Consider the following 20,130-nt stretch of genomic DNA (forward strand, 5'->3'; position numbering starts at 1 on the left):
TGCTAGCACCATGTTGTGCAGATTAAGTCAAGTGAAACATGTTTGTCAAATGATGTTTCTTTCTGTGTTCAACTCGTCAAAAAAGGGGTTTCTAACAGCTCTATTGAGATATATTTCACGTACCATAAAGTTTAAAGTGTAGAGTTCGTGGCTTTTAGTTTATTCACGGAGCTATGCAGCAGCCATTACAACCCATTTTAGAGCATCGTCATAACCCTGAAAGAAGTCCCGGACCTTTTAGCGGTCACTTATCATCCGCCCAACCCCATCGCTCACTCCAGCCCCTGACAACTACTACTCAACTATCTGTCTACATTGATTTGCCTATTCTGGATATTTCATTTAAATGGCGTTAAAGAAAAAAATATTCAAATGACCTTTGTTAAAGCACTGTAAGATTTTATTCAAAGGTGGAGAACTATCAACACAGGTATAGGGACCATTGAGATGGAAATCCGCAGTGAGGGAGAGATTGGGGTCAACTCAGAACGCAGCATAGGCAGGTGGGAATGTATAGCCAAAGAGCCGGGTGGGGGCCCACCAGTCGGAAGTGGCTAAGAGGAAGCATCAGGGCTTAGGAGGATTCTCCCCGAAGGCGGGCCAGGGTGATCAGATATCACCTGGGAAATTGTAGTGGATGAGGAAGGTACATACAGGGTGGGGGATTCTGGCTAAACCGACTTACCAGAATTCTTGCAAAAATTGGACAATGCAGAAAGGAACATGGAAGTCCAGAAGCCAGGCCTAGATGAAAAAAGTTCGGGGGGCCTGGGCAGACTTTCGTCAATGAGAGAATCTGTCAACGGAATCATACAACATGAGGTCCTTTGCGGTTGGCCTCTCTCACTCAGCGTAAGGTTCATACATGTGTCAACAGCTCATTCACTGTTGCTGCTGAATAATATTCCACTGTATGGATCCAAGGTTTTAATAGACCCGCTTTTCCAGTTCTTACTCGTTTTTGATCACAGGTTCCTCTACCTGAGGTTGAGGAATGAGCCTCTGGGTTTTGCCAAGACAATCTGAAAGGGATACTTGGCCATGGCGACCACAGGCAGAACTTTTACATCACGTGCCGGGACGGCGTGTGCACCCACCGGTCCGCACAACCAGCCTCTGAGGTGGTTACTGCCGTTTTTACACGGGAAACACGAGTCACACTTGGAACCACGGAACCCGCGGGGCCGTAGCTGTCAAGCTCCCGCCTCCGAACGAGCTAATTAGCGAATCGCGCACGGACACGTCATTGGCTGAGCGTCCGCGGCGGCGTGAGTTGCAGAGGAAAGGAGTCTACGGCCGCACGAGAAGCCCGGCTACCCAAGGGCCGAGAGAGAGCCCCGGTACTAACGGCGCGAAGTCCGTTTCCGTCGCCAGGAGGGACGCGGTTGCGGACGACTTCCGGGGCGGGGCGGGGCCGGGAGCGGGAGTTTCCGGGCTGCGCGCGCTGCCAGGTGGGGTCGGTCCCGGGCTTCGGGCGCGGGGCGGTGGCGGCGCGGGGGCCGGGTCTGCCCGGCGGGCAGCAGGAGGGAGGGTGAGCGCCGGACCCCGGCCACGCAGCCATGAACCTGGAGCGGCTGCGGAAGCGCGTCCGGCAGTACCTGGACCAGGTGGGCGGCCTGATCCGGGGAGCGCGGGCCGGGGCTCGGGAGGCAGCAGGGGCGGCTGCTGTCGGGGTCTTGGCGGCGCGCGGTCCTAAGGGCCTGGGCTTTGGTACGGGGTAGAGCCCCCGAAGGGAGGGGTCGAGCCCCCGCCCTCTGCAGCCGAGAGGCTGAGGAACGCTGAGCGTGAAGCCACTAATGCGCGCGGCAAGCCTTACACGTGTTCAAGCCCCGCTCCGCAGCCGGCCCACCCCGGACGCAGAGGTGCTCAGTACATACTTCGTGCTAAGTGGAAGTTGAAGGATTATTTTAGGATGAAAGTTGCGGGGTGGCCTTTGAATTTAGCTAGCTAATAGAAAATTTTTGAAAAGTTTAGTTGTCATTCTTATTTGGCCGAATTTAACTGAATAAAGATAAAAACAAATCTGTAGTCTCAAAGTCAGTACTTTAAAAAGTTCCTGTTAACTACACTTTCATTCCCTGTACTCCTCTTGATGAACAGCAAACAGTGTTTAAGGGAAAGAAATGTTACCAGAATCAGCAGCATCAGTTTAATCTGCGATGTCACTTAGTTTTTGTAAAATGTATGCTCTCCCAATAAATTGGAAACCGAGAAGGGGAGAGGAAAGCGTGTTCTCGGTGAACTTTTCGATGTGAAATGTAGCAGCTGAATGTTTTGCAGCACGCTGAAGGGCTGTATTTTGGTTTGCCATAAGTCAGCTGAATTGAATAAATGCTTCCTGCGCATTTTTTCTCTGGCTCTTGGGGATGCAGTGAGGAAGGAGACAGGCCTGGTTCCACCCTCCAGGCAGTAACATTTAGCAGATTTGTAACCGTCCCAGAAGCATTCCTCCTCCCAAACTGGCAACAGAGTTGCTGGTTTGCATCCAGGAGGACTGAGGCAAAGACTGAGAACCTTACTAATAGCTAGATGTTGCAAAATGATCACCTAAGTTATCTACTTCTTTAGACACCTGCTGATATAATTTTGCAATGTATAAGTTAAAAAAAAAACTACCTTCTTCAACTGTATAGATCAAAAGGTCTTCCAATAATATTTTTATTGCACCATTGAACTAAAACTCACCTACCTGAGATATAAGATAGAGATATGATTGATAGACCCTTTACTACACGTAAAAAATTACTGTACTGAGATGTTGATGTATTATGTAGCATTCTAATAATATTATCTATCTGTTTAAAACTATTGAAGTAACAGGGCAGTTACCACTTTTTTGTTTGTTTGTTTTTGGATACAGCAACAGTATCAGAGTGCTCTATTTTGGGCAGATAAAGTAGCCTCGCTCTCTCATGGTAAGTGACAGATTCTAATTTTTTTTTTTCTGATTTCTCTCTATCCTTAAAAAACTTTGTACTTTACCTTGCACCTCTGACTATTTATGTACTTTTCCCTCCAGAGGAACCCCAGGACATTTACTGGTTGGCTCAGTGTCTTTACCTGACAGCCCAATATCATAGAGCAGCTCATGCACTTCGGTCACGAAAACTGGACAAAGTAAGTGATTGTATGAACCTTAAAGCTTTTTTAAAATGTTATTAGATTAGTATTTTAGGTATATGTTCGTTTTATGTCAAAATAGTTTTAAGGATTCAATTTTTCATATTAAATGTAAAGAGAAAATTTCTTGTGTACGTTTTTGTTTTTCTTTGGTCGTGCCGCATGGCACAAGGGATCTTAGTTCCCTGACCAGAGATCGAACCCGCGCCCCCTGCATTAGAAGCGCAGAGTCTTAACCACTGGACCACCAAGGATGTCCAAGAGAAAATTCCTTATTCCTAATCTCGGTCACTTTGTTTTTCCCTCCCCCCACCCCCCTATCTAATCACTAAGTTTTGAACATTCTGTTTCCTAAATAGCTCTGAAAGTATGGATAGTCCGTTCTATCTCATTACCATTCATACATGTCAGGCCCATAATTTGTCTGTTTTGTTGTTTTGGCCTCTCTCCTTTCTCTTTTCTCCAGTGACATCTTTCCCACACTCCACCTTCCTTGTCTCCAGTTCATCTTTTAAACTGTCAAAGCGTGGTCTTCCTCAAACAGATCTAATCACGTCACTCAGTGTAACTCAGTGATTTCCTGTTGCCCGCAGGATAAAGTCAGATGCGTTCATAGGCACCCCAGGTGCTTCTTGATTTCTCTCCAGTCTGTGTCTGACCCGCCACCACCATCAGTGCATGGAATGTGTACCCAGTCATGCTGACTGCTTGCAGTTCCTTAGATGTGTGACAGTTCTTCAGACTCAGTGCTGGAGTGCTGACCAAGTCCTCAGTTGCCCTCTCCCCCCCGGAGATGTTTTCTTATTCAACTGGTTAGTATTTTTTATGCGATTCTTTCATAGCTTATGAAAGAAATTTTGTGCTGTGTTTATGTCTCCCCCGCCACAACCTCCTCGAGGGCAGGTCCCTATTCCTTTTTGAATACTTGGTGACTGGTAAACAGTAGGTTCATGATGAATATGGGTTTACAAGACTGCTTTTTTTCTCTGCGAGAGTAAAAGAGGAATTATGAAAATGGCTTTCTTCACTTCGTGGTTGTGGTTTTCTTTTTGATTGAAGGTGCATATTATCTTGATCACTTTTTTAATAGATTAATTTCTTTCCTAGTTGTATGAAGCGTGTCGCTACCTTGCAGCTAGATGCCATGTAAGTGTGCTCTGTTTGTTTTATTTGATAAAGGCTTAATGATGTGAATGTTACACATCCCTCCCATGAGTGTGAGAATTCAAAATACTGACTCTCCATTTACTAAAAGCTCATAGGCATGAAGAAAATTCTACTTTGGGCATTTTAAATTTAAGTAGTGAGTGGGTATAATATTTATTACCCTGTTAAAATCTACTGTGACTGTGTGTGTATCTAGCATCAGAAGTCATGGTTGACAAATGCTATTTCTGTTTTCTACACAGTTTGCTGCAAAAGAACATCAGCAGGCTCTTGATATTCTTGATATGGAGGAGCCGATCAACAAAAGACTGTTTGAGAAATGCTTGAAGGATGAAAGTAGCTTGAAAGACCCCGCCTGTGACTGGGAAATGTCACAGTCCTCAGTAAGTAATACTGTAATAACCGTGCTTCCGTAACATCAGCAAGAATTGCCCACATGATAGGCAAATGTAAATCACCTTCTTTTACTTGAGTACAATCATGTTAAAATAGTTTGATTGCCAACTTACTTAATTTTCCCAACCCAAGAAGATTCTGAGACGTTTCTGAGCCATCAGTTAGAAGTTGTCATTGTGTCCTCAGGTGCTTGAATCTGAAATAGGCAGACTTAAGCTCTTTCTTCTTACATTTGATACCTTAAACTCCTCCCCACAGGTGGGATAATATTTTCCCTTCTTACTGTATTTCAACAGTGTTTTGTACTTACCCCCAAGAAACCTTGAGTACCTTAGACTGTTTCTTTCCAGGGAGTGGTGTGGTGTTACTGTTTATGTTATTTTGTGTATTTCAATTTGTATACTTCATACCTGCATAACATTGCAAATTCCTTGCTGGCAGAGATTATACTGATACAGTGTAACATGATAAATAACATCCAGGGTCAGATTGCTAATCTGGACTGTTACTCTTTTTTTTTTTAACAGCTTTCTTGAGGTGTAATTCACATAGCATGCAATTCATGCATTTGAAGTGCATAGTACCTCGGTTTTTAATATATTTTTATTTATATATATATAAATATATATTTATGTTTATATAAGTATATATATTTACATATATAAATATATATTTAATATATAATAAACTTAATATATTCGTTGAGCTGTACAACCCTTACCACAGTCAATTTGAGAACTTTTTTTTTTTACTTCAGCAAGAAACCCTGTACCCTTTAGCTGTTACCCACCAATCCCGCATTTCCCAGTTGTTCTTTATAACATGTCTGTGAAGGAACTTGGCTACTCTACTGTTTATCTCAAGAAGGTGGGAATACTCTACATTCTTAGGTTTTTTTCTTTTTAAGAAGCACATTTTTTTGTGAAGAAATACATTTATGAGGGAGTTGAGGATTATCATTATTCTTGGACCTCTTATCCATTAACTGCTAAGAAATGCATGATTTATGTGTAATGCGTTATTTATTTTATGAGTTTACTTTTTTTAGTAACTCATAGGATACTGCATAGGTCTAAGATTCTCTCATAGTGTCCTCTACTATTTATTTTTTTTGTGTGGTACGTGGGCCTCTCACTGTTGCGGCCTCTCCCGTTGCGGAGCACAGGCTCCGGACGCGCAGGCTCAGTGGCCACGGCTCACGGGCCCAGCCGCTCCGCGGCACGTGGGATCCTCCCGGACCGGGGCACGAACCTGCGTCCCCCGCATTGGCAGGCGGACTCTCAACCACTGCGCCACCACGGAAGCCCATCCTCTACTATTTTTGAAATGTGATTTTATGATGAATCCCATTACCAATTTTATTTATTTGTTTTTTTTAGTGGTTTGAGAGACGGCAATTTTTATTTATTTGTTTGTTTATTTTTGACTGCATTGGGTCTTCGTTGCTGCGCGCAGGCTTTCTCTAGTTGAGGTTAGCGGGGGCTACATTTGGTTGCGGTGCACGGGCTTCTCATTGCGGTGGCTTCTCTAGCTGCGGAGCATGGGCTCTAGGTGTGAGGGCTTCAGTAGTTGTGGCTCTCGGGCTCTCGAGCACAGGCTCAGGAGTTGTGGCACACAGGCTTAGTTTGCTCCGTGGCATGTGGGATCTTCCCGGGCCAGGGCTCGAACCTGTGTCCCCTGCATTGGCAGGCGGATTCTTAACCACTGTGCCACCAGGGAAGTCCTCATTACCAATTTTAGCTGCATCTCTGGACCATCTTTAAGCTCACTTATTTGTTTTTTTGAGGTTCAGAATCTGGAACATAGATCAGATTTCTGCATCCTCCTGTTCATGGTCGTAGTGAGGTGGCTGCTGTGTGAGCAGCCTACCATGTGCTGGCTACAGATGGTACCACCTCTGATCCTTACAGAACCTGTGAGTTAGATGAGGGGAGGAAACTGCGTCACGAAAGGTTAGAGCATTGTCCAGGGTCACTTGTAAGTGTCACAGCCGGGATTCGAGCACAGGTCTGTCCAGTTCCCAAAGGCCATGCTCGTAACCCCGTGCTGCACTGCTGCCGGTTTTCTAATAGTTATTAAGTTTCGTTCATTGAGATCTACCTCAAATGGTCTTCGTGTTTGATTTAATATACGTATGCTCTGTATGCTGTCTCTAAATCATTACCCTATTTGAGACAGAACAAGTGATGAACAAAGTAGCAGTAACGTGTAAGCTAGTTATAAAGGCTTGTTGAAGTGAGGAGAGCCTAAGGAAGATAGATGAGAGAACTTTTACTTTGCTTTTATGTTTCTGTTAATTTATATTGTGTCTGACATTGGATGGAGCACATCCTTTTAGATGTAAAAAAAAAAAAGTCTTAGCCTTCAGACAATATATGATTTTTGATCAAAAATTAATTTCAGTAGTGCTGACTTAGTATGTCACTCATCATTTTTCCAACAGATAAAGAGTTCTATTTGTCTTTTACGAGGAAAAATCTATGATGCTCTAGATAACCGAACCCTCGCTACTTACAGCTATAAAGAAGCTTTGAAGCTTGACGTCTACTGCTTTGAAGCATTTGATCTTTTAACGTCACACCACATGTTGACAGCCCAAGAAGGTTTGGAAACCCAGGTGTTTTTATGTTTAGCACAATTAATACTGTTTGGATTTTTTTTTTTTCCTGAAATCTATAGAATCAAGAGCAGGCTATTATGTACAGGTTTAAATAAACCTATTAACTTCCTTCCTATCTTCAAACGTGAAGCACGTTGCAAAATACAATATCGTGCAGTGCTTCTTTCAGTCAGCATCTTCAGGAATTGTGACGTGATGAGTGATTTAAAGTTGTAAAGGATTCAGTACCTGATTCAGTGATTTCCAACATGGCTGCACTTTAAACCCCCAGGAGTTTTAAAAACATCATTGTGCAGGTCCGAACTGCAGACCAGTCGAATCAGAATCTGTTGGTGGGGCCCTGGCATCAGATGGTTTACAGCTCCCGGATGATCCTAAGGCCCATCAAGGGCTGAGAACCGTTGACCTAGTATGTTGCCAGTGGTGTGAGGTGGATAAACAAGAGAAGCAGAGAAAGTGGACGTGTTGTGTTAATGGCGTTCAGACATTTTAGCCTGATGCGTGGTTCTCAACCAGGGTGGTTTTGCCCCGCAGAGGACATTTGGCGCTGTCTGGGGAGAGTTTCATCGTCACAACTTGCACGTGGGTGGGGCGTGGGCGGTTGCTACTGGCATCTAGTGGGTAGAGGCCAGAGGTCCTGCAAACATCTCGCGGTGCGTAGGACAGCCAGCGTGGCAGGGAATTGTCCCCACAGTGTCCGTAGTGCTGAGGGTGGGACAGTGGCTTAGGGGTTCTTAAGTCTGGTGATGACTAGAATTGCCTGGCAGGTTCATGCAGAGCCCTCAAGGTGATTCTTATCACCTGGGTCTGGAACCTCTGTCTCAGTTTTCTCCAGTTCATTCTATCTTGTTATTTTCTCTTTTGAGCTCAATTTACTTAAACCAAGAACTATAGAAGAATATTTTTCATTGCTGATTTTTTTTCCCCATAAATACTGTGAGGACGTTCCTTTTTTCTCAACATTTTTTAGAAAAAGAACTTCTTGAATCAGTACCTCTTAGCAAGCTCTGTACCGAAGAACAGGAATTGCTACGTTTTCTATTTGAGAACAAATTGAAAAAGGTAAGTAAAAACAGAAAGTCAGTATTTGCTTTGTATAAGCATCTTATTTCATTAAGTGTGTCCTATTCTTTCACAGGTTAAGAATTTAGAAATTCATTTTTATCAGTTTAGCACATTTGCAAGAACAGATTTAGATTATTTAAAATATATGATGTGATTCCTGAAAAAGCTTCCCAAAATATGTGTCTTCCTCCCAGGAATAACTCATACTTTTAAAAGATTGAATCAATGATGTGTGAAAGTGAAGATTTTTTTCCTCATGTTTCCCGAACTACTATTTTGTAAAATACTTCCTACCCTGGAATTCTGTGATAACACTGAGAAGAGAATTAGACTTGCTGAGAGGAGTACTGGTGATACTTGAAGTTAGAAAAGTTTCGAGCATCTCACAGGGGTCATTGTGTTAAACCTTGAAACATTTGGGCCAAGTTGAGTCTGCCTTTTGGTTCGTTGCTGCACACTGAGTCATGTTTGCATTTCTCTGTTTCAGTATAATAAACCTAGTGAAACTGTCATCCCCGAGTCTGTAGATGGTTTGCAGGAGAATCTGGATGTGGTCGTGTCTTTAGCTGAAAGACATTATTATAACTGTGATTTTAAAATGTGCTACAAGCTGACTTCTGTGTAAGTACATCCACTTATTTTTGTGCAGGAATGTAGAGTTTAGTCCATTTTACAGGAGAAATGTGTGGGACCTGCTTTCTGAATAACGTCAAACTGATGGATGATCATTTAAGCTGCTTTTTCCATTTGCAGAGTACGGGGTGGGGGTGTCATCTCACAAGAGCAATTTACTGACACAGGTGTATGCACATTTGTTGCTTTATTCTATTAACTCGGGAGTATCCGTGTCCCTCCCAGGAGATAATTTGCAAGTTTGAGAATACCATCTGGCACATAGTTTTATAAAGTCCGTTCTTTGTTAAAGCAGAGGCTAATAAAATCCTGTAGGTACTGGGTGCCAGGCTCACTGACGGGCCAAGCCTCCTCCCCCAGCACCAGTGTTTCCACGTGCATAGTTCACACTTGTCCTTTACATGTACTGTTTTTCATGGATCTTTGGGGTCGCTTAAAATCCTTGAATTCACTAAAATTTTAATTGACAGATAGTTAGGATTCATTTAATATTTCATATTATTTTTGATCCTTCTAAATAGTTAGACCACTTATTTTATGTGGTACAGTTCTGTTAGTTTAAAGTGAATGTATGTGGTGATGTTTATTTTTATTGCTTCTGAATAAATCAGGATTTTCCCTTTCATTTAAAACCTAATCATTGCCTTAACTGAACAAGTTTGAAGATAATGGAGTTAAGAAAGTAAAAATGTATTCTAGCCCACAGTATTGTATGTAATGTGGTAATGACTGTTTGAACAAGCATAGCTAATTGCAATGAGTGCTGTTACATACTGTTTGTACGTATGTACATAGTGTGTTTCTTTAACTTTCAGAGTAATGGAAAAAGATCCTTTCCATGCAAATTGTTTACCTGTACATATAGGGACACTTGTGGAGCTGAATAAAGCAAATGGTAAGAATTTTTAAAAATTAAAATAATAATTTTTAAGACAAAAAATATTCTGTAACTCTGGAAATTCTGTCTCACAAATCCCAGATAATTCAGATTGCAGGTTAAGAACTGGGAGAAGAAATGCTTATCCAAGTAACCAGCAGTCTCTTCTGTTATCCCAGCAGAACACACTGTTTCTATATCCCTAATTCCTACTTCCTTTTCTCAAATGTAATTTGTGCTCCAAGGTATGTTAGCTTTAGAGCATTGGGTGGCAGGTGTGCCTTTTTTCTTTTTCTTGTAAAATCCATAAGAGAGCTGGTATGGCAGGAGTCAGTAACTGTTTAGAAACTGGAATGGGGCAGATTTTTTTGCTCACGTTTTCCATATTCTAGAAACATTTACAGGGTTTGGACTGTATTTGCCCTTAAATCTTCTAAACTGACTCGTCAGCTTGGCCAGGAGGAAAACTAGCCAGGCGCCCCCGCTCTGGGCCCCTGCTGCTCGCGGCATGGCCTGCGGACCAGCGGCCTCGCGCCTCCGGGAAGCTGGCTGGAGGTGCAGGCTCTCTAGCCGCCCTGGCCTGCTGAGCCCTAGGAGACGTTGCTGTGACTTGCTGGGACTTTGTGTTACTCAGGGGCACATCCTCTTTCTCGCTCCAATAAACGGGAGGCTTTGGCCAACCAGATTGGCTGCGGGTGGTCAAGACGGTCTGTACTAGGCCCGTGGAGTAAGAAACCTGGGCTTTAAGACAGGCGAGGCCCCTTGAAATAGCCTCTTAAGCACGTGCAATGCTTTGTCGAGAGCCTCTCATCCAGGCTGCTAGTCACTCGATATGTGCTCAGCGCCCACTTAGTGCCTGGAGTGGGGTGAGGGGTTGGGTGTGGGGGTACGTGAAACAGCTGTAGTGTCTGCTCCGTGGAGTTTCTATATGGCATTAGGTAAATGGATTCTGTATCCGGGAAGAAAGAAAAGTATGAAATCGTTGCTGAGAGAACAAGATTTATGTGATTGTGAAGAGCTGTAACTGGGGGAAACTCGTATCTTAAAGTTCATTTGCTGTGAATAATTTTATTCTTTCTTTTTCTCTAATGTAGAACTTTTCTATCTTTCTCATAAATTGGTGGATTTATATCCTAGTAATCCTGTAAGTAAATATAAACTTTTTTTTTTCCCTTATAGTGTCTTTTTTCTTACCTGAACTTTAAGAAAATACTTAACAGGTGTTTAGACAGAGGCTAAATTTAAATTCAAGCAAGTAATGTTTTATTTTAAGGTGTTGGAGCAGAATCTCCTAGTGCTTTTGATAATTAGAAGCAACATTCACTTTTTCAATTCATGAAAGTATATATTTTTTGGTATATAACTTAAAAATCTGTATTTTTTATGATTACAGAAGTTATAATATGCTTATTATTTTGAAACAGCTAACATACCGAAAAATTAAATATTGCAAGTGAAAGTCATACTCATACCTCTCACAAGCAATGCTAATAACTGCTTGGTAGCTTTCTCACGTTACATGTATGATAACTTACTGAATTATGCACTGAATTGAATCATTGTGTCTTCCAAACTGCCGTGGGTCAGAATGAAGACCTAGAAATTGAAAATGGAATCAGGAACCATGTCCTTAAAGACAAAAGTCAGGGCTCAGGGTTTAAGTCTCAGACAAGAATCTGCACCAGTGCAAGAGAAGTCAGCTAAAGAGGTGGAATCTGTAGAACCAAGGTGGGGCGGGGAAGGCACAGCGCAGGTGGGAGGCTGGGACTCAGGCTGGCTTTGCAGTAGGAAGAGACTCGGGTGCTGCGGGGGTGCGGTGGGCAGCACCTGGGGCAAGAGCTGTAGAGAACCTGGTCCCTTGTCATCCAGGGCCCTTGGGAGACAGCCTGTCTCAGAGACGTTTCTGACTTGAACTAGAATATATGCTGGGACCTCTGACTTGTTACAGATTCCCGGTTCAAGGTTAAGTGTCTTTGGTCATGGTACGTTTTAAACTTTTTAGGTGTCTTGGTTTGCAGTGGGCTGCTATTATCTCATGGTCGGTCATAAAAACGAACATGCCCGAAGATATCTCAGGTAAGAACTTACTGTCTTCCTCCCTCTGTAGTGAGCCTACAGGAAGTAATTTCTTGGTCATCTGCTTTAATTCAGTAACTAGTAGTATTTTAAAAGCAGTATGAAAGAATAAATGTTTCCTTCAGATTCCATTCAGTTGCGTCCATTATTTACCCTGCTCTTTATAAGATGCCATGAGGGGAGATAAAAGTAGTCAGTGGTATAGACCTCGTCCTCAAGGAGCTTATGATGTATTTAAACTTTTATTTATAAATGAGAATAAATATGAAAAAATAGGGAGTAATACAAAGTATTTTGAAAGTTTTTTTATTTATAGAGATACTATTAACCTCTTACTCTTAGGACTTCTTTTGTTCATAGTTGTGAAATTACATGGCACTTTATGTGAGGTTAGGGTCACTAAATGTGACCATAAAACAGAATTCTTGGCATGGTGAACTGGTTTATGTAAGGATCTGCTGTGGTTTTAGCTTGAGGAGCTCCATGCAGCCCGATCGAGCTACTTAACCAGTGCTATTCAATTACACAAGTACAGAAATAGGAAGAAGTTAGGGCGAGCGCTCTGATTAGTTGGCTGTTAAGCAGTTTAGGAAAAGGGTGCCTGTGCTCTTCGGGAGCAGCGCGACGCGTGTTTAACAGTCCCTTTGAACGCGCCGCTTTGACTCTGCTTATTCGGTGATGGATTCTACAGGGAACAGGGAACGTTTGGGTAAAGGAAAACGTAGAAAGTAAAATGCTAAGAAGTGGGAATCTCACGTCCTGTATTTTCTCTGTTTTGTGATGTGTTCTCTTTATTCCTTATCGTGGGTCACCTAGTTGAAGACTATTTAAGACTATGTCGATAGTCCAGCCCCTGGAACCTGCATGAACCTCTTCTTAATCGTCCGTAGGATGCTGCTCAACCTTTCCAGCCTCAGCATACTGAGCGTTAAAATATAAAGAGTAATTTCTCTGGAAGGTTACGAGGGTCAGGTGATGCATGTAAGACACGACAGGCCTTCGTTAAGTGGTTGCTGCTACCACCGTTTACCTACTAGGTTTTGAAATGAAGCCCCTGGATTCAGTAATATTGGTAAATTCTATACAGAAAGCTAATGGGTTCCACTATAGTACCTAAGAAGTTGTGGACCTCTCCTGAAATTACTTAAAAATTTGCTTGTACTATTAAACATTTTATTTCAAGTGAATGAACATAAATGTTACATTAGCGTTTAATACGTTGACGACTCATTCATTAACTCTGATGTCCTTGAAACCATGAACTTACCTAAAATTAACCTAACAATTTAAGAATAAATATCACACGCTCGAATGAAATCTCTTGCTTTAGCAAAGCTACGACGCTGGAGAAGACCTACGGGCCGGCGTGGATCGCGTACGGGCATTCGTTTGCAGTTGAGAGTGAACACGACCAAGCGATGGCTGCTTACTTCACGGCAGCGCAGCTGATGAAAGGGTGCGCGGAGCGGGTTGATTTTAAGCAAAGCGAAATTTTATTATTACTGTGTCTCTGCCATTTGGTTGTTAAACCAAACAAAAGGGTAATGTATCGTGTTAGTAGCTTACGATTGTGCAATAACTGTGGAAGTGAGAGGGAGAGAAGCTGGTGTAGTGATTTTGCCTAGCAGTTTATCTTAACCGGTACAAAAGGGGGCGCGCAGGTTAGGCTAAGGGAACAGAATAGGGTGGGAGCTGTTTGTCACACGCTCAGGTAAGAGTGAAAGTCTATTCGTGAGCAAAGTTATTATTTATACCCTGCTTACGTCCGGAAGGCATTCGTGTGGCTTAGTTCATTATTCAGATTCTAGAGCGCCGTTGCCAGTGCTGTCGATTTCTATGAGCCTTAAGCGTGTCGGGATTAACCGGTGTGCCCTAGGAGCTTGTTACTCGGGGAGCAGAGCATTGCCGTTATTCCTGTTAACTCTTTGGATTTGCCATCGCTTTTGCTTTGCCTCGGTCTCTCGTGCGGGCTGCGTCTGCTGCCCCACCTCTGTGTGGGGAGGCGGCGGCAGTGCCGGGGTGCGGAGGGCTGGTCTCGAGCCAGACTGCCTGGGGGTCTTGGCAAGCTATGTACCTCTTGGAAAATAGGAGTAATAGTGACACTTCGCACCTAGGCTTACCGTGAGGAATACTTGAGGTCGTCCCAGTTAAAGACTTGGATCCGTTTCCGACACAGAAACGGCTCAGTACAAGTTAGCCGCCTTAACCTGTTTGCCTGATTGTCATCTCGTTAGCTTTGGTTCACCTTTCCAGACTGTCAGACTCATTGTGGCACCCAGTTCTGCATCTGTGTTCTTTATGGCCCCAGCATTTTAGTTATATTAAATGTGATACGTGTGACTTTGATATCTAACTAGCTGTCCGTGAAAATACGGTAAAAGACATAGCGCCCTAACCGCGTTAGTCCGCTCAGGCTGCCGTAACAAAACGCCGGACGCTGGCTGGGTGAAACAGCAGCCGTTTATTTTCTCCTGGTTCTAAGGCTGGCTGGCCGGCCGGCTGATTGAGTTCCGGGGGATGGGGGTCGGGGCCCTTCCCGGCTGCCTTCTCACCGTGGCACAGAGCTGGTCTAGTGTCTCGTATAAGGGCACCAGCCCCACCGTATTAGGGCCTCACCTCATGCCCTCACAGAACCTTTATTATTTCCTCACAGGCCCTCTCTCCGAGTATAGTCACTGGGGGTTAGGGCATAACATACGAATTTGGGGCTAGACATACATTCAGTCCGTAAGTCCAGGCACTCGCATATTCCTAGCGTAACCCTCCAGATTAAAGTCGTTCAGCCAGTTACTGATCCATCTAAATGGTCCTCATACCCAGTCCATCCTGTTCACCAAGACCTGCAAGACCCTCTGCAGTGAGTGCCCTGCTGAAGCTTGGCTCGCGTCTGCCCCTGCCCCTAATCCCTCAGTCTGGTGCGCCGCAGCAAGTACCAACTTACTGTGGCTTGTTTCCCACGAGGAAGCGCCAGAGCCCCGCTCATTTTGTCTTGCTACTCTGGGCGCTCACCAGCCCAGGGCACTTAGCACTAGTTGTTAGTTACCAGCTAAGAGTCAAAACCAATGATAGTTAATGACACGGTTAATACGTTTAATGTTTCCCAGTCTGACACTTTTCTAATGAAATTTTCAAATCAGCTCATCAGGATAAACATTTTTCTCTGTTTCACTTTTACATCGGAACAGCTTTTATCCAAGCTAGTTTGGATTAATAGTGACTGGGGCACTTTCCAACACTAACAACCAGTTCTCGGCTTCTCCAGACACCAGCTGGGTACTACAGGTCCGTGCAGTTCTGACACTGACTACCCAGCGTTAGTGCAGGCCTCACAGGTTAAGGGTGCAGTCCCACAAGACCGCCCCTCCCCACTCCAGATGCTAATCGCAAGTCCTGGGTCACTTGTACTTCTGACTGGCCACAAACCAGGGGTTCCTGCAACCCCCTCCTAAGGTTTGATCATTTGCCAAAATGACTCATAGAATTCAGGAAAGCATTTTGCTTATTATAAATGATACAACTCAGGAAGAGCCAAATGGAAGAGATACATAGGGCAGGGTACGTGAGTGGGAGTGCGGGGAGCCTCCGTTCCTTCTCTGGGCACCACCCTCCCAGCACCTCAGTATGTTCACCAACCCGGAATTCTTCGGAGGCTATAACTGTCAAGAGTTTCTGTAGAGCTCAGGCTCCGGCCTCCCTTCCAGGAGGTCTGTGAGTGGGCCTAAAAGTTCCACTCCTCTCCTCACTCGGTCTCCTGGTAACCAGCCCCCCTCTGAGTCACCCCAGTAGCATAAATTGGGTGTGATCAGAAGGGGCTCATTAACAAAAGGCACTCGTCTCACTCAGGAAATCCCCGGGCTTTTAGGAGACCTGTGCCAGCAGCCAGAGACAAAAACCAAATGTATTTCTTACTTTACGGCACCAACTCAATTTCAATAGAGCAAGTAGAAGAAGGGTTGCAGACAAAAATACATTTGCACTGTCTTATCCAAACCGATGTGGTTACTTCGCCTAAACTCTATTTGTTCCTGGGGATTTGAGTTACTGTCTTGTGTCCTTTCATTTCAGATTGAGGACTCCTACTAGTATTTCTCGTTGGGCAGGTCTGCTGACAGCAGATCCTCTCAGTTATACACTGTTACCATTATTTCCACATGTAATGTTCTTTTTCAAAGAAGCTGTGAGAAGAAAGGCAAGCAGGTGTATATTTATGTCGTGTGTTATGTTGACCTTTTTTTTTTACCATTTCAAGTTCTCTTCATTTGTCCTTGTGGATTTGAGATACTGTCTGGTGTCACTTCCTTACCCCAGTACAGCTTTGCTCCTGCCACTTCCTTTGTGCCATTAGTGGTAAACATGATATTTCTACATACCTTAGGCCTAATCATACTGTTTCATACAATTGCTTTCTAAGTCAGTCAAGAGAAGAAAGATGAAATGTAACCAGTTTTACTGGTACTGTGTTTTTCATGTGGATTTGACTTACTGTCTGGGGCCACTTCTTTCACCCTTAAGAACTTCCTTCAGTATTTCTTGTAAGGTGAGTCTGCAACAAAATTTCTCAGTTTTTGTGTCCCTGAGAATGTCTTAATTTCATCTGCATTTTCAAGGGGTAGTTTTGCTGGATATAAAATTGGTTGTCCTTCTTTTTCTTTCAGTACTTTGAGTGTCATCCATTGCCTTCTTGGCCTCCAGGTATTTGGTTAGAAGTCAGGTGATCCGGGATCTCATGTGTTATATTTTGTTACTGCTTTAAAGATTTTTATTTACATATTTATTTAGTGTTTTTCAGTGGTTTGACTGTGGTTTGTCTAGGTGGGGATTACTTGGGAGTTTTTTGACCTTTGGGGCATGTTTGGCCTAAATATTCTTTGGTTTCAAATATTTTCTTTACCCCTTATTTCCTCCCTTCACCTACAGAGCTCTCTTTATGCACATGTTGGGATGTTGGTGGTGTCTCACAACTCTATGCGACTGTTGTTTTCCTTCATTCTTTTATCTTTCTGTTCCTCAGACTGGGTAATCTCATTTGACCTTATTCATGTTCGATGATTTCCTCTGCCTGTTCAAACTGCTGATGAACCCTTCTAGTGAATTTTTTATTTAGTTATTTTGTTTCTCAACTCCAGGTTTTCTGATGGTTTGTTATAATTTTTATCTTTTGTTGTTCTGTTTGGTGAGGCATTGTTCTCATAGTTGAGTTTTGTAGACATAATTTCCTTTAGTTCTTTGGATATTTAAAATAGCTTATTTAAAGTGTTTTTCTAGTAAACCCAGTGTATGGTCTTCCTCCAGGGTAGTTTCTATTGCCTGCTTTTATCCCCTTATATATTGCCATACTTTCTTGTTTCTTTCCATGTCTCTTTATTTTTTGTTGAAACTGGATGTTTAAAGTAATATAATGTGGCAATTCTGGAAATCACATTTACCCTACGCCACCCCAGGGTTTGTTGTTGCTGCTGTTTGTTGTGGCTGTTTGGTGACTTTGCTGGGCTTTTAAGAATTTTGTAAAGTCTGTGTCCTTTGTCATCTGAGGACACTGAAGCCTCTGCTCAGTTAGCTCAGGGCTTCTTTTCACATCTTGAGCCGAGTTTTCCCCCCTTTTCTGAAGGACCCTGTACATGTATAGGGCCATGTCTTCAGTGTTCCCATGGTTGGTAATTCTGCCTTAGCCCTCTTCAGTTCCTGCTTGCACTGAGCTTCAGGGGCATCCAGAGATGAGAGATTAGGGCCTTCTCCAGCCTTTCCTGGGGTGCAAATGGTCCTGTGTGTGGCCTTCTGGTGTAGCTGCCTCAGGTTAATGTTAAACAGTTACCCCTGATTGTTTTCAACAGATGCCTTGGGGGTAGGCATTTCTCTGCATGAGCTCTGAGTCAGGTCAAATAAGACAGCTGTGAATGGGGCTTTTCCAGGGAGCTGCCAGATATGTTAAATAGTGACAGGTCTCTGTGGGGGTATTTCAGAAGCTCCAAACTAATTTTTGTCCCCTCCAGTGGCTGTCAGACTGCTGATTTTCTAGGCTAATGTGGAGCTGGGGAAAGGGAGATGGGAATCAGACAAGTTAAATGTCGTAGAGTTTGCTGTTCTTACTGAGACTCAGCTGTTTTTCTAGAATAAATACCCTCAGATTGTTGTAAGCCTTTGGTTAACTTGCAAAGTTCTGGAAAAGTTTATTTTGACAATTTTTGGCAGTGTTCTTGTTTCTCCTATGGAGGAATAGATTTTTGGAGCTCCTTCCTATGCATTTCATATTTCCTCCAGGTACATCCATAAAGGTTCTTCATGACGCTTCTGTAGATGCTACAGTTGTAACTTCAGTCGTGATTCTAGATTACAGTCCGGGCACCTCCCAGCCAGGCAGTCAGTATTCACTGACGTTGTCAGATCCATCTTTGGGGAAAGGTTATCTTACTGTGATCACTGGTCTGACAGGGTGAAGAGATGGAGATTCAATTAAAACTAGTTACTCTGCCTGCAACTGTTTTCAGAGGGTATGAGAGTAGAATACACATGACATAATTCAGAGCTCTGCAGCATAGAACTGATAATAACCGATAGTGGAGACTCAGACGAGGGGTGGGGGGTGGTCTGGCTGGAAGTCCGAAGCAGCTGCATGGAGGCAAGTGGAACTGAGCACAGCCATGAGGGTCTGTGTTGCTGAGTCAGTGGGGGAGGAAGGCAGTCATGGCTGGCCCTGGGTGCCGGCACAGTGGGGCCTGCCCTTCTGCTTTACAGGGGGTTTGTTTTGTCTCTTTACTGTAGAATAATGAAAAGTAAGGGTGAAGAGGTTGCTGGTAGATTTTAGAAGTGGCAGCTGATTAGTCTTAGAGCCTATTAGATATTCATTAAATATTAGTAAATGAAGTTTCAGAAAACAAGTAAGCGCTCTATTCTTGGCTGTGTTAAAATTATTTTGCAGACAGGATTTGAAATCTGCTCAACTATAACGTTTTGAATGTTGAATATGTGAAATTTTCCCATATTTTTAGGTGTCATTTGCCAATGCTTTATATTGGATTAGAATATGGATTGACCAATAACTCAAAATTGGCTGAAAGATTCTTTGGCCAAGCCCTAAGCGTCGCACCAGAAGACCCTTTTGTTATGCATGAGGTTGGCGTGGTCGCATTTCAAAATGGAGAGTAAGTACTGAAAGGCCAGAGGCCCCTCTGTTTCCTTTTTGTACAGAGAGCAAAACCTCAGCCACCAGAGTTTAGCCCATCAGAGTGGCTCTTCATAGACATCTCATTTTAGGAGAAGGAGGCGAACAGGTAAAAAAAGAAAATAGCGAGTGTTATCTTGGAATTCTTTAAAAATACTAAACCTGGGTTTTGGTCCCCGTTGCTGTGGGCTGTCACAAGCTCTTAGGTCCTGGACTGGACAGTTGTTGCCAATTCTGTTAAGTCAGTGGACCCCACAGGGTGGCCTGGAGGCACTGCAGAATCCCTAGTCGTCTCTTTATTGACTAGGAATTGGATTCATACATTTGAGAAAGATTTCTCACAATTTTGGAACAAAAATGTTTCCTTTGCAGATAATCCAAAAATTAGGCCAGTTAGAATGGCCCAGTCTCTGGGTTTCCTGGTCAGTAGTTGAGGCTTACCGTAGTCTTGGATATTTATAGAGGAAGCAATTCAGTGTCACACTCAAAGAGGGAACTATCTGTAGTCCTTTGCACTGAACTATACTTACTTTTTTTTTTTTTTTTTTTTGCGGTACGCGGGCCTCTCACTGCCGCGGCCTCTCCCATTGCGGAGCACAGGCTCCGGACGCGCAGGCTCAGCGGCCACGGCTCACGGGCCCAGCCGCTCTGCGGCATGTGGGATCTTCCCGGACCGGGGCACGAACCCGTGTCCCCTGAGTCGGCAGGCGGACTCTCAACCACAGCGCCAGGGAAGCCCTGTGCTTAAATTTTAAAACAGTAAATTAGTACTACTGTAGTGTTTTTTGTGGCATTTGTGTGTATTCTAAAAATTCGATTATCTAATATTTATAAAAGAGTTTGGAGCCTTTTAAAATAATCTATAGTGGGCTTCCCTGGTGGCGCAGTGGTTGGGAGTCCGCCTGCCGATGCAGGGGACACGGGTTTGTGCCCCGGTCCGGGAAGATCCCACATGCCGCGGAGCAGCTGGGCCAGTGAGCCATGGCCGCTGAGCCTGCGCGTCCGGAGCCTGTGCTC

The 20,130-nt window shown here is 43.7% G+C and overlaps 1 protein-coding gene across 2 annotated transcripts in view; it reads left to right on the forward strand.

Annotated features, from left to right (window-relative positions):
• The first annotated feature begins 1,422 nt into the window (after positions 1 to 1,422).
• CDC16 (cell division cycle 16) overlaps positions 1,423 to 20,130 on the forward strand; it is a 28,940-nt gene continuing 10,232 nt past the window's right edge. The window contains exons 1-14 of one of the 2 annotated variants that reach the window (XM_067016242.1): positions 1,423 to 1,607; positions 2,861 to 2,915; positions 3,020 to 3,117; positions 3,714 to 3,932; positions 4,228 to 4,266; positions 4,530 to 4,670; positions 7,127 to 7,286; positions 8,274 to 8,365; positions 8,856 to 8,989; positions 9,817 to 9,896; positions 10,973 to 11,022; positions 11,881 to 11,954; positions 13,285 to 13,410; positions 18,941 to 19,093. In XM_067016242.1, the coding sequence (XP_066872343.1) occupies positions 4,572 to 4,670; positions 7,127 to 7,286; positions 8,274 to 8,365; positions 8,856 to 8,989; positions 9,817 to 9,896; positions 10,973 to 11,022; positions 11,881 to 11,954; positions 13,285 to 13,410; positions 18,941 to 19,093 (968 nt within the window). In that variant the 5' untranslated portion in view covers positions 1,423 to 1,607; positions 2,861 to 2,915; positions 3,020 to 3,117; ... (1 more) ...; positions 4,228 to 4,266; positions 4,530 to 4,571. The remainder of the gene's footprint in view (positions 1,608 to 2,860; positions 2,916 to 3,019; positions 3,118 to 3,713; positions 3,933 to 4,227; positions 4,267 to 4,529; positions 4,671 to 7,126; positions 7,287 to 8,273; positions 8,366 to 8,855; positions 8,990 to 9,816; positions 9,897 to 10,972; positions 11,023 to 11,880; positions 11,955 to 13,284; positions 13,411 to 18,940; positions 19,094 to 20,130) is intronic. The other variant, XM_059041772.2, reaches the window with a different exon arrangement.

The sequence above is a fragment of the Kogia breviceps genome, chromosome 16, assembly GCF_026419965.1.
Source record: "Kogia breviceps isolate mKogBre1 chromosome 16, mKogBre1 haplotype 1, whole genome shotgun sequence".
Lineage (NCBI taxonomy): Eukaryota > Metazoa > Chordata > Mammalia > Artiodactyla > Physeteridae > Kogia > Kogia breviceps.